Raw genomic sequence first — 14,685 nt, forward strand, 5'->3', positions numbered from 1 at the left:
AATAGGCAAGCCAATAGACACAGCGATTCTCTGCATCAAACCTTACAACTGATCTTGATTTTTGTGCTTCACAGGGACTCCATTTCAATTCTTCATTTCTTGAAATGACTAACGTATATTAACCATGTTATTTTGAAGTACATACTCTTTTTCAAAAGTGCTTCAAGGTTTATAAATACACCAAAATGCTCTTGTAAGAGACTCAGCCAGTAGATTTTTCCAGCACAGAGATTATCTGTGCTGGTTTGGAATGAGGTTTTAATGTTTTCTAACTGTGAGATGAGGCACAAGAAATATTATTCTCTGGCTTCAAGTAGAGCAATACACTCAAAGTGCCAAAAACAAAACGAATTCTTACAAGAAAACAAAAGAGTAAATGGAAGCTTTTATTAGTGAAACAAGTCAATTTATTTCCAACAAGGCCTTTTCCTCCATAAATGAGATAAAACTACTTTACAGTACTTTACAACAATATAACTTAGTTTTTTGATGTTTTCAGAAAAGGAGCGATTTCTCTGGGAATTAGGAAAGTAAGTATTTGGGAAGAATAACAAGAAGTTACTTTTTAATTAACAGGCTTATCTACCACGTATGTAACTCCAGAGTTGTTCCTCTTAACAAATCTATCAAGTACTAGCCAACAAAGAACCTACCTTTAGAAACGGAGGCAGAAAAGGTTTCTACTTAAATAGGAAACAAGCAATCTAACATACCAATCACATGTCACCTTAACAAGGCAATTTACATAATTAGGTATAAATTATCTTTATGTTGATTAAGGTCCTAGCAAAGACAATTGGTCTGTTATGTCAAGTTCAAACTGCACTCATCTGGCTAGAAAGGTAAACATCACAATGGAATGGGGTTTGTTTGACTAAGGGGAGATCTCTCTTTAATATTGCACTTTCATTAAAAACAAGGATTATTAAGTCAAGGCCATCTTGGTTCTAAATCTCTCCATTTTTGTTGGAAGAAGACTCACCATCTCTTTACTAAGTTCTAACTCAACTTCTATTTCCTGGGCAGCCTCAGGGTGCTTTTCACAGTAATCAACAATAAATTTGTAATGTTCCAATGATGTTGCCAAATTTTCTAGCTCTTTCTTGGGATCTGCAGTGATGATTTTACCATAGAGACGGGCAACTCGAAACTTAGCTAACATGGCAGGACGAAGAACATCTTCCCCTATGTGCTCAGGAAAGACTTTATTTGGGTCTCTCAAGGAGTCTAGGAAGAGCTGGTAGTACTTCAATGCTGACTTATTGAGATTATTTATTTTTTTTACAATGTGTGAATCGGGGTCCCTCAGCTTGTCGGCAATGGCAACCTTCAAATCCATCATGTCATAGTACGCATGTGCAATCTCAAACTGAATCTGCCTGTTGACCAACAGGTAATACTGTGGATTCAGGTCCACAATGAGGGGCTCTAGCATGGCTATTCTCCGTTTATGCATCTTGCACCGTCTCTCCATATCGGTTTCAAAGAAGGCGAGCACCTTAAACAGAGCACTGTGGTCTTGGACCACTTCGATATGGTCAGTGACATAACCATCAATCTGAAAAAACTCTTTTGCCTCAAAGACATAGTGTTGACCCAGTAAGAAGAGTTCTCTGGCTTCTTCAAAATCTAAAGGTCTCAGATAGCTCACTTTCTCTTCCACCGCGGAGATGGCGTCACACAGCTCACCGGTTCCAAACTGTACAGCTTTCTTCCTCACCCTTTCTTCCTCATCTAATTCTTTTTTCCTTAAAGCTCTAAGTTCAGATTGTTTATCAAGATCAAGCTCTCCGATGTTGTCCTGAAAGAAAAAAATACATTATGGTGAGACAGCACACTGATCTCCTGCTGTCAAACAATATTATGGCAAACTAAAGAAGAAAAGAAAGCCCTCTTTCTCAGCTGGGTTTATGGAGGTATCATAATCTTACACATCTTTTAAAACTCCTTTCTTCTAATTATATTTCAATTGTATTAAAAATATAAGAACAAGATTTTTATTTTTTATTTTTTTTAAGATTTTATTTGTTTATTTGACAGACAGAGATCATAAGTAGGCAGAGAGGCAAGCAGAGAGATAGAGCGAGGAGGAAGCAGGCTCCACGCTGAGCAGAGAGCCCGATGTGGGGCTCCATCCCAGGACCCTGAGATCATGACCTGAGCCTAAGGCAGAGGCTTTAACCCACTGAGCCACCCAGGCGCCCCAAGAAAAAGATTTTTAAATCAAATAAGCTGCTTATACATGACTTTCCTCTTTAGGGAGCTAAAACCCATTTATGGTTTCTCTTTTCAGGTAAGATAAAGACGTATGAAAGAACCTTAGAGACTGTGAAACATTATACACATGCAATATTAATATTTTAAAATTAGAATGCAACTGTAATCTATATCCTAAAAATACTGCACCGAGATGCCATTAACTTCTATGCTAGAAGTTATTTAGAGAAATACAGAGAAATGTCCTAGGTCTCAAAGACACTCAAGTGAAGACACAGTTAAATCTGTCAATGATATCTCCCGCTACCTCTCAGGACAGGAAGCAAAAAAAAAAAAAAAAAAAGGTACAATGGTTTAAAAAATAGACTAAGCAGAGTGCTTTGCTGGCTCAACTGGTTAAGTGTCTACCTTCAGCGGGGGGTCATTATCCCAGGGTCCTGGGATCAAGCCCCACATTTAACTCCTTGCTCAGTAGGAAGCCTGCTTCTCTCCCTCTCACTCTGCCTGTTGCTCTCCTGCTTGTGTGTACATGCTTTCTCTCTCATTCTCATTCAAATAAATAAAATCTTTTAAAAAAGAGAGAGAGAGAGAGAGAAAGAGATTAAGCTCAGGGTGTCAGCGTGGTTCAGTCGGTGAAGTGTCCTGCTCTTGGTTTCAGCTGAGGTCATTATCTCATGTGTCCTGGGATCAAGCCCTGGGGTAGGCTCCTCACTCAGCACAGAATCTACTTGAGATTCTCTCTCTCTCCCTCCCTTTTTGCCCCTCCTCCCACTCATACTTCCACCACTCTTTCTCTCTCAAATAAATCTTAAAAAAAAAAGAAAAAAAAATACTAAACTCATCTTCCTCTTCCTGGCCAATAAACTGAACATCAGATCCCTCTATGCTTCACCCCCACCCCAAAGCCTTTTCTTCCTGTCACTCAACACTGTCTCTTTTTTTTTTTTTTTTTTTTTAAAAGATTTTTTATTTATTATTTATTTGACACAGAGAGAGAAATCACAAGTAGGCGGAGAGTCAGGCAGAGAGAGAGAGAAGCAGGCTCCCGCTGAGCAAAGAGCCCGATGCGGGGCTCGATCCCAGGAAACTGAGATCATGACCTGAGCCGAAGGCAGTGGCTTAATCCACTGAGCCACCCAGGCGCCCCTCAACACTGTCTCTTGATCTGCACTGCAAAACAACAGCCAGTGGCCACACATGGATGACTCCTGGGCACTGGAAATGTGGCAAGTTCAAACTGAAATGTGGGCTGTATCCATGATATACCCAATTCTAAGACTTAATTCAAAAGTAATTTTAAATCTCTTTAATATCAATGACAATTTTTAAAATATAATCTGGGTATAAAAGGTATAAAGTTGATTCACCCTTCCTCCTTTTCTAATGTGGCCATTAGAAAACTGAAAATTACATACACAGCTGGTATTCTATTTCTACTGGACAGCACTACCCTCCAGGTGACTCTGTGCGCACCAACGGCTGCAACCGTTACCCATGTGAGGATGCCTCACAGTCCTACGGCTACAGCCCACACCTCTTCACGAGCTGCAGCCCCATAGCCGAAGCCCCCCACAGACGTCTCCTGTCAGAACACCCGAAGGCTCCTCATCCGCAGGATGTCCACAGCAGAACTCCTATTCTTCTTCCGCTGCTTCCTACCGTAGTACTGAGTGAAGAAGCCTCCATCTACCTGGACAGCCAATAGCCCGCAAATCATCCTAGAGCTGTCCCTCCCTGCTCCCCTTTACTCCACACTTTCAGTCTGTCTCCAAGTCCTTTACATTTGCTTCCCGAAGAGCTCTGGAATCCATTCTTTCCTCTTCCACCTGTCCTGACACCACCCCAGACCAAGCTCCCTTCACCTCCCACCTGGACGGTCACTGTGCTCTTCTACCTAATCTCCCTCCTCTCCTGGTACTTCCCCTCAATTCGCCCCCCAAGCGACTGTTCCAAAACCCTTCAAGCCTCCACTCCTCAAAGGCCCTGCTTATGCCAGCCCCCTTCTGACTCTGTCTTAGCTCACGTGCTCTCCCACTCTGCCAGCCTCACAGGCCTTTGTCCACTCCATCTAATACTACGCTCCCTGTGCTGCTTCTGCTGGCAGGAATGCTGAACTTCCATTTCTCCAGTCCAGCTAATTCCGACTCATTCCCAGAGCATCCTTCACATGCTACTTCCCCTTGCATGTCCTCTGGCATGGTGTCTCTCCTTTGTGGAACTGACCCAAGGTGCACTTCTACGTGAAGGAAAACCCCAAGTCTACTCTTCCTCCTTGGACAACGACCAGCACAAAGCTGGCATAAGTACATTTGTGTAGGTCTTAAACTTGAGTTGAAGAAAGTTTTTCAGGTGAACAGATAATCAAAGGAAGAAGTTAAAGTAGCAAAGTCAGACTAAGAAGAATCTGAGTCATTTCAGAGCCGATGACTATTTAAAGCAGTTTCAAGGGTGCCTGGGTGGCTCAGTGGGTTGGGCCGCTGCCTTCGGCTCAGGTCATGACTAGAGTCCCACATCGGGCTCTCTGCTCGGCGGGGAGCCTGCTTCCTCCTCTCTCTCTCTGCCTGCCTCTCTGCCTACTTGTAATCTCTCTCTATCAAATAAATAAATAAAATCTTAAAAAAAAATAAAATAAAGTAGTTTTAAGCAACCAGATGGTAAGTTCTGGTGCCCAGTCTGGAAAACATCAAGTAAGTGATGGGTAGGAGTTAAATGGCAGTCTGTTTCGCCATTTAAGACCCCTTTACTTCAAATGCAGGCCCTTAGTCTCCCAATCTTATTTACTTACTTGCTCCCCAGCTGTTTGCTTATTTACATGCTTTCCTGGCTGCTTTCTGAGCAGAAGCAAGTTGATGGCTTTTCCTAGCTCCAGCTTCTCTAGACATAAAACTATCTAGCTCTCCTATTTCCTTTCTTTCCCAAATATGCCTCACCTTTACCCTCTACCTCTAAAATGTTCTCATCCTTGCACAATGTATGCTTCTGGGGTTTTGTGGTTTGTCTGGTTTTCTTTTGTTTAGTAGTTTCATAAGTTCTATATTATCACTAGTAAAAATTATTATATTTTAATGCATGCAAAAAAAAAAAAAAAAAAGCCTAACTCCTCCAGGAAAGTTTTCTATGTATCTATGTTTAGTATACTGCATCCAAATGATTTCCTTTCTTCCTTAGTGGTTAGAAAATAGGATTCAGGGGCACCTGGGTGGCTTAGTGGGTTAAAGCCTCTGCCTGCTTCCTCCTCTCTCTCTCTCTCTCTCTGCCTGCCTCTCTGCCTACCTGTGATCTCTGATAAATGAATAAAATCTTTATTAAAAATAAAAAAAAGAAAGTAGGATTCAGTATGGATTAGCATATATATGTTCATTTAACTCTGATAACAATAACAACATTATTAGGTTAAGTACTGTTATCAACTCCACCCCTTTGTGAGAAAATTGAGACAAAGAGAGATTAAGTAAAATGCCATAAACATACAACTACCATAAACTGGCAGGGCTATTTCCAGATACAGATTTTTATAAAATAGATATAAATATATGTACTGTATAAAGTATATAAAGATTAGTTGCTTATCGTCTAAAAAGACGTAAAGGAAAAAGATAAGAATAAGAATATGAAGAGATAATACAAAGCAAAATCTAAGCAATTTAGGATGGGCAAGGAAAGTTTTATGGTGTTTAAAGAAAGGAAATGGTACATCTAGGCCATGAAAAATTACACACTGAACAATTAATATATTGAGAATCTACTGTGCCTGGTGATAATAATATGAATACGATGCAGCTCCTACCTCTCCAGGAATTTATAGTCTATCCAAAGGAAAGTCTTTAAGGAAGAAGTGGTATTTGGGATAGACCTTAAACAAGTAAGATTCTAAAAGGCAGATGGGAGAGCAAGAAATATTTGAGAGCATTCTGCAAGCTGTGCATAATAAACATGCAGTGAGCCCAACGAATATAACTACGATTTTAAGCTTTTACTTCCTTCCTGCTTATTTAAGGAAAAAAAAAAGGCAACTTCTGACTACATTACCTGCATGGAAAGCTGGGCATTCTGCAGGAGAGTCAAACAATATTTGATCCAGCATCGTGCTATCTCTCCTTTTCTTTGATGGTAAAGCTCTGGTACATCTCCTTCAGCTTCAGTAGCTAAAATCACAGAACGTTATTTATTTAATGGTCACCATCACAATTTTCATTGTGTACTACATTCTTCTTAAAGCACTTTTTCCTGAATTTAAGAGTAACAGATTCTCACCGAAGCAGTGGGGGGGAAAACCCACCCAAAATTCCAACCACCCAGAGGCACCCTATTATTATTTTTGTAGATTTCTTTCTAGTTTTTTTCTTGTGTGTTGTCGGTAAAAACTAAGGTCACAATGTATATTCAATTTTTAATATAGGTTTTTCTTTTACATATTCTACCACTAACACTTCACCCGTATCATTATCAACTCTTAAACATTTTTTTTAAGTATAGCATTACATACAATTAAATAGATGTTCCCTGGGTTATATAACCATTCTTGTAATATAACCATCTTCTAATTCTGTTGTTTCCACTTCTTCTATAAGAAACAAATCTACACAAAGTCAGGTCATGATCTCGAGGTTGTGGGATCAAGCCCGACATCAGGCTCTGTGTGGAGTCTGATTCAGATTCTCTCTACCTCTCCCTCGTGCTCATTTTCTCTCTCTCCAAATAAATAAATAAAATCTAAAATAAAGAGAAACATTCTTTCTCTCTGCCTCTGCCCCTCCCCTAAGTTTGTGCACACATACATGGTCTCTCTCTCTCAAGAAAAGAAGAGAAATAAGTCACACAAGGTGAAAGTTAGCTTAACTATTAATCAATTTGTCAAAAATTCCAATTTGAATTTAGTGAAATTCAAAATGAAATGGAGTTCTCATGAATTAAAAGTTAGTTCTGGCTGGGGCGCCTGGGTGGCTCAGTGGGTTAAGCCGCTGCCTTCGGCTCAGGTCATGATCTCAGGGTCCTGGGATCGAGTCCCGCATCAGGCTCTCTGCTCAGCAGGGAGCCTGCTTCCCTCTCTCTCTCTCTCTCTCTGCCTGCCTCTCTGCCTGTCAAATAAATAAATAAAATCTTTAAAAAAAAAAAAAAAAAAGTTAGTTCTGGGTGCAAAGCTTCCCCCAAACTAACGTTCAGAATGATGGAGACAGTTTAGTGAAGGCCCAATTATTTCATTTTGTAATGCAAGTCCCATATCCAGTTTTACCAAAATACTTAAGTTACACCTGTGGAGGGCATTCCTTTTTGCAAAAAAATTTATTTTAAGAATTTGCATGATTTGGGGCACCTGGGTAGCTCAGTCTGTTAAGCATCCAACTCTCGATCTCAGCTCAGGTCTTGATCTCCAGGTCGTGAGTTCAAGCCCCACATGGGTCTCCACAATGGGGATGGAGAGTACTTAAAAAATAAATAAAATGACAATGTAAATAAGTAAATAACTTTTATCATTTAAATTATTTTGGTTTTCACTATTTGAGAAAAAATCCTTAGTAACATGAAACAACACCTTCCATCACCATATCAGATTTAATGAAGTATTGCTATTAATCCATGTAAACCTTCCTCTGTAGGCTACCTTTTCCATCATCATGGATGTACCACCAACACCAAGTATAACAGTCACAGTGCCCAGCTCTACAGGGAGAGAATCAAGTCACTAGCCTCCCAAACAACACAGAAGCATGGCACTGAAGCAAGTCAGTGGATTCGATGGTCTCCTTTAGATGAACATTTGTTTCAGCAGAAAAAGTGGGTTATTCCTTCTTAAGATTTATTTATTTATTTGAGAGAGAAAGTGAGGGGGGCGCGGAACGGGGACGGGAGAAAGAATCTCAAGCAGACTCTCCACTGAGCAGGGAGCCCAACATTGGGCTCAATCCCACAACCTTGAGATCATGACTTCAGGTGAAATCAAGAGTCAGACACTTGACCAACTAAACCACCTCCGTGCCCCCAAAAGGTGGTTTTTATCTCCAACAGTAAAACTAAAGAAACAACATACAGTTGATTCTCATTATCCGTGATAGTTATGTTCTTTCTATAGTCACTGCGAACACGGAATTATCAGCAAATGCTGAAACATCGCCTCTCGGAAAAATACAGGGTTAGATTGCCATGAGCTTCTGGTCACATTTTCATCAACTGATCAATATGTATAACTTAATTTCATGTGTGTTTCTATTTAACGATCCCTTATTTAGTATCTACTGTTGGCTTATTAACACTGAACTCAGAACCAACAGCACTATAACCTGTGCCTGAACGAAGCATATCCAGCACTGTCATTTCTCCATAAGGCATGTCACGGCCGTGTCACCTGTTTACACTGGACAACACTTCGGCACTACACTCGGGGGCCATTTTAAACCATGAAATTGCCAACAAAAAACACAAAAATGTGAAGAATAGTGTACTAAATAAACCACAAAAAGGGCACTTATTCACTCTATGGGAGCTGAAACAAGAAGGCGAGTGTTGCATCGTTCGACTTCAGCTGGAAACGTGCACCTCAGGTGACCCAACTTCTTTGCTGTTCTGAACAAATGACCACAGAAGTACCTAGAGTACTAAGTTTGGGGTCACAAGTAAATGGTAGCAATGGGTGAATTCACAAATAATGGACTCTAATTAGGAACCTGTACTTAGATATAAAGTCCTTTTTTTTCTCTTTCAGAAATAGCTGGTGGAACTGGGTACTTGACCTCCTTAAGGTTTGGAAGCAAAAGTTATTGGGTTGATACCTTTGTAAAGTGTGTTCAGGGACCCTATGTATATATGTTACTGAGTTGATAATAATAAAAAGCTCCAACTGTTTTTTAAAATTGAGGTAAAACTGACATTACAGTTGACTCTGAACAACACGGGTTTAAACTGTACAGGTTCACTTACACATGAATTTTTTAGAGTACAGCACTGTAAATGTATTTTCTCTTCCTCATGATTTTCCCAACATTGTCTTTTATCTGGTTTATTTCATTGTAAGGATAGAGTATTAATACATATAACATACAAAATATGCGTTGTTTGTTATGGTAAGGCATCTGATCCACAGTAAGCTCTTGGTAATTAGGTTTTAGGGAGTCAAAATTTATATATGGACTTTTAACTACACAGGGGATAGTGACCCCTAACCCCACCACATTACTAAGGATCAACTATACACTAGTCTCATATGCACAACATGATGAGTTGATATTTGTATATATTACAAAATGATCATCACGGGAAGTCTAGTTAATATTTATGACCATATGCAGTTCAATTTTTCTTGCAATGAGCTTTAAAGATATACCCTCTTAGCAACTTTCAAATATGCAATACAGTATTTACTACAATCACCATGCTGTACATTACATCCCACAACTTAATTATAACTGCAAGTTTATACCTCCCCTAAAAAAGATTTCTCTTTTTCTCCTGCATAATAATCCATTGACATATATACCATATTTTCTTTATCTACTCACCCAGCAATGGACACTTAAGTTGTTTTCATATCTTGGTGACTGTAAATAATACTGCAATGAACATGGGGATGCATTTATCTTTTGGTTCAGTGTTTTCTTTTGCTCTGGGCAAATACCGAGAAGTGAAATTACTGAACTATATATTATTTCTATTTTTAATTTTTGAGGAACCTCCATACTGTTTTCCACAGTGGCTGTGAGATAATTTACATTCTCACCAACATGCATGAGGGTGCCCTTTTCTTCACATCCTCACCAACACTTGTTATTTCTTGTCTTTTCCATAAAAGCCATGAGAATGAGATGATACCTCACTGTGGTCAAATATACATGTTAACTGTGATTTTTAAAACCAAATAAAACACAGTAATTAAAAACTAATCATTTGGACACACCACTTATGCAGTATTCCAACCAAAAATATATCATCTGATTCTTAGCTTAAGGAAACATTAAACACCAACTGATGGAAATCTAATTTAATAACTGGCTTAGATTTTTCAAAAATGTCTATGTGGTGAAAGAGAAAGAATGGCTGGGGAACTGTTCCAGATTAAAGGACAGTAAAGAGATGTGACAAGTAAATGCAGTAGGAAATCATGAACTGGATACTCTAGTACTAGAAAAGACATTATGGGAATAATTAATGAAACAGAAATATGCATTATAGATAAAGAATTGTATCAATGCTATATTTCCTGTTCTATGATTATGTAAGAAAATATTCTTGGGAAATATGCACTGAAAGTACTAAAGGGGTAAAGGAATCAAGCGTTCACAATCTTCTCTCAAATGCTCCTGAAGAACAATTAAATGTGATTGCAAATGAGGCAATTATTAAAAGTTGGTGAATTGAAAAGGGCTATGGTAGTTCCTTGTTCTGTTTGTGAATTTTCCAAAATTTAAAAGGATTTGAAAATGTTTTCTAAAAGCTGTGTAATAAAACATGCACATACGAACTTACTGTCTTCTGTTGTTGAGATCTTTCCAGTTTGACCAAAAATGACATTAGCAGCAGATAAACAGTGCCTGGCCTCCATAAAACATAGCTGTGGAGGAAATAAACAAGAGTAAGTGCAATCATCACTAGCCTTATTTGCAGTCAACACTTTTACATAAAGACTTCTAGTATGAGAAAAGCTATAAAATTGGGTAAAAACCACTAAGGAGACCCTGTATGGTTGCTGAACATTAAGAAGGTATACGACACGTATACTCTAGTTAAAAAGCTACCTCACAGATTAAAATAACAATCCCCCAAACTCTTCATAATAATCCAAACTGGTTGAGAGACAACTGCTGACTGAACTGAAAGTTAGCTCTCTTCGGGTTATCACTCAGGATGCTTCAAGAACGGTGATCATCCTAGACTGAGAGCGCTTCCCATAGGCCTTTAGGTTCAGTTCACATAGCCAAAATGCCATCTGGGATAAATGTGTCCCCTGTCCGAGGACTTGAAGATTTAGTTTTCAGAGATCTCTCTATTATCCCACTTCAAAGACAAAAAGGGTAAATATAGATAGGAAGAGATTCCTGTCTTCTGGAATTTGGGGAATTTATGTATCATGAATGAGGATTCCCATCAACTTTTGAAGCTAACAGATTTTCACAGATTAACTTTATGGAACTGCTTTACCAACACACTCGAAGACTTCCTAATTCAAATTTGGGGATGGCAAAGTTCTCGCAAACACTTCGCGTTTATCACATAAGTCATAGGACCAACCCAGCAGAGATACAAAGTTAAAGTCCAACTTTTAGTTGGAAGCCACCCTCATTAGTTAAATGTCTAGTTCATATTAATAATACCTCATTTTGTTGAGAAGATTTTTCATGGTTGGCTATGACTTCAAAATCTCAGCACTAAATGTATCTCTCCATGACAGCAAATTCAGAAGCCACCTCAAGACTAGCTGGGTACTGTGTACAGTATTAGCCCAGCAACATCTACAGATCAGAATGTTGGTATTAAACCTCAGAAGCCCAAAGAAAGTTACAGTTTACATAAAGAAGCTTTACCTGTCCCCCTGCAATCCCTAACCCATCATTATCTTTCAGTTTTATTAGGCTTTGTTGCCCGCAAGCAGCCACTGCTACAGCAGTGAGTGCCCTGTGCCCTTTAGGTGGCTGGTAAATGTGGGACTTTAGCATCTGCCAGGTAGGGACACATCGAGTAGCAAAACCTCATCATTGGAACCAGATGGAAGATGAGAATGATATAAAAATGACAACTGCATTGCTTAAAAAAAAAAAAATGGTTCAAATCTCTGTTTGCAATGCAACTCAGCTAGTTGTAACAAAAACTTAGAAAACATTTCAGTTAAAAAAAAAAAAAGGCACAAGGTGGGGGAGATACTCATGAAAATTACTGCATGCTCCACATAAGCAATGCTTAACAACTTTAAATTTTTTATTATACTTTAAATTAATATCTAAATATCTTAGTACTCTTAATATCGATGGAGTTTTAAGTGTTAGTTAAAATCACAGTGAATACGTGGCTTTAAAGTTGCTAAACAAAACAAATAAGGGGCCTCTGGAAGCTATAAAAAAAGGTGCCACAAGCAGAGGCACCAAGTAACACTTCTGATGACGACCACAATGGAATGGATTCATGAGTCAGGTTTAACTGAATGCTCCAAGAGACGCGACAGCGTTACTTACAAGCTTGATCTTAGACCAAAGTCCTAGAAGCGATGCTGCAGTCACCACAGCCCTTTCTCGCCTGCTAATAGCTTTTCTGAATGAAATTCTGTGGGACAATACTTTAAACATAGGGCGCATTTACAGAACCAGCACTAACAAAAAGCTTAGAAAGGATAAAGGCCCAGGAAGGATACAGCAGCAGGTAACCAAAGAGATTTAAAGAAGGAACTCTGATCAGCAAAGAATTACTAAAATTTCAGAGCAAATCAGAAATACAAATAGAAGTAATTTCTATTGCTGAGTATCTTATTGAGGATTAATAGAAAATCTGGCCAGGAAAGGTGGCTGAAAGGGTTTAAGCATTAAAACTCTTAGGAACTAAAGGAATAAATGGGTTAATTAAAAATATACCAACGTGATTCTGAATAATTATTATCAACAACTGAGAAGCTCAAGGTTGTTCTGGGTAATCCTCCAGAAGAAGTGTATCATAGAGAGTCAAACTCAGGAACTGAGCAGAGACATTTCTAACAGAAAAATTACTATGGAGGAGTTAATTCTAAAGAATAACTGAAATGCATCACATGCTTTTATCAAAGCCCACATTTAACAGTCAACTTCCTCAGACAAATCCTCATAGTTACAGATTACCACTGTATAAAGATAAAGCTGTGTCTACAAGATAAACTCCGCAATTTAAGGTAACATCTCCCTAGAATGAATGATTGTGTTCTGTATTAAAAACGAATTGGTGTTAGGTAACTAACATGTAATTTTAGGGGCGAGCAGCATGTAAGACAAGGACGAAATTCAACATCTTACCATTCTAAAGGATTAATGCAATAAAAAGCTACGTATGTCTAGTATACTGGCAAAATGGGCTGCATTTTTCTGTCCAGTTTACATCATAAAATACAAGCTATCTGTTTTTAAAAGATGACATTTTCAAGGTACTCCTGGTTCTATATTTATACACATGTACAGTAACTTTTTGTTAGACAACTATTTGAGAAGCTTACCTTATTGATGTAAAACTGCGACAAGGTAGCAGCATTAATAGCCCACTCTATAGGATGGTAGGCATTGTGTTCAAGCTGGCGTTTTAGGGTACTGTGACAATAATGAGCAGCTTTCTCAAACATTTCCATATGCTGGTAGACTTGAGCCAGGTAATAGAGGTTATGAGTATAAACCTTCTCAAATCTGTGAAGAAGTGAATATCTGTGTAAGTTTACAATTGATATGGAACCTTCATATAGCTCGGTCCTCTCACCAGCCCTTGGAGTTGGGTATGGCTACAGTAGCTATCTGAGAGATGAGGAAAACAGAGCCTCAGATTTGAACAGGGTAACATTTCTAGTAAGTGGCAAACGGACATTTTTAAATCTATGTCAGAATCCACATTCTACAACTTTAGGAGCATCTCAAAAGAGAAAATATTGTGCCTTTTCGAACAGTCATCTTATCTACACTACATGGAATTTACCTGTGAGAGCAGATTTCTGTACCTACTCACCTTTTTGATCTCTCCTGTTCAGCAAGCTTCTCTTCTTCAGGAAGAAAATGCTCAGTAGGATCAAGAGGAGGACTCCCAATCTACAATTAAAGAAAAACAGACCTCTAATTTAACAGATTTAACAGAACTCTAAAATTTTAAACTGTAAACACCAAGCGCCCTCCTCTGGAGAAACTGGACAAAGCAAAATTTTAAAGCTCACTATACCTCATTTTTTACTAGCTCATTTTCATGTTACCCAAGAAGTAATTTTCTCTTCTTTTTTTAAAATTTTTATTTATTTATTTGTCAGAGAGAGCGAGTACAAGTAGGGGAAGCTGCAGGCAGAGGAAGAAGCAGATTCCCCACTGAGAAAGGAGCCTGATGTGGGGCTCAGTCCCAGGGTCCTTGGATCATGACCTAAGCCAAAGGCAGACACTTAACCAACCAAGCCACCCACTCATCCCAAGAAGTAATTTTCTTAACCATAAGTTTTTAAAGAGTCAAACAATGAAAGGAGATTGCCTAGAAACTGACAATTTTAACTGCTGTGCAAAGTGAACCTCAAATACACTAAAAAAAAAAAAAAAAAAAAGATCTACCAGTTTGCCTTTAAGTCTTAATTTTATCCAGTAAAAAAAAAATTTCAAAACCTACATAAGTGGGGCACCTGGCTGGTTCAGTTGGTAGAGCACTCAACTCTTGATCTGGGGGTTGTGAGTTTGAGCCCCATGTTGAGTGTAGATATTACTTAAAAATAAAATCTTACAGGGAGCCCTGCCTCCCCACCCCCTGCCTGCTTCTCTGCCTACTTGTGATTTCTGTCTGTCAAAT

At 38.8% G+C, this 14,685-nt stretch overlaps 1 protein-coding gene across 2 annotated transcripts in view; it reads right to left on the bottom strand.

The window, feature by feature from the left end:
- Positions 1-365: 365 nt before the first annotated feature.
- The window catches only part of KIFBP (kinesin family binding protein), a 38,362-nt gene continuing 24,042 nt past the window's right edge, over positions 366-14,685 (bottom strand). For both annotated transcript variants that reach the window (XM_059170073.1, XM_059170074.1), the window contains 5 exons: positions 13,873-13,952; positions 13,376-13,559; positions 10,675-10,759; positions 6,247-6,362; positions 366-1,801 (listed from right to left, as the gene is read on the bottom strand). In XM_059170073.1, the coding sequence (XP_059026056.1) occupies positions 926-1,801; positions 6,247-6,362; positions 10,675-10,759; positions 13,376-13,559; positions 13,873-13,952 (1,341 nt within the window). In that variant the 3' untranslated portion in view covers positions 366-925. The remainder of the gene's footprint in view (positions 1,802-6,246; positions 6,363-10,674; positions 10,760-13,375; positions 13,560-13,872; positions 13,953-14,685) is intronic.

Source organism: Mustela lutreola, chromosome 4 (genome assembly GCF_030435805.1).
Source record: "Mustela lutreola isolate mMusLut2 chromosome 4, mMusLut2.pri, whole genome shotgun sequence".
Lineage (NCBI taxonomy): Eukaryota > Metazoa > Chordata > Mammalia > Carnivora > Mustelidae > Mustela > Mustela lutreola.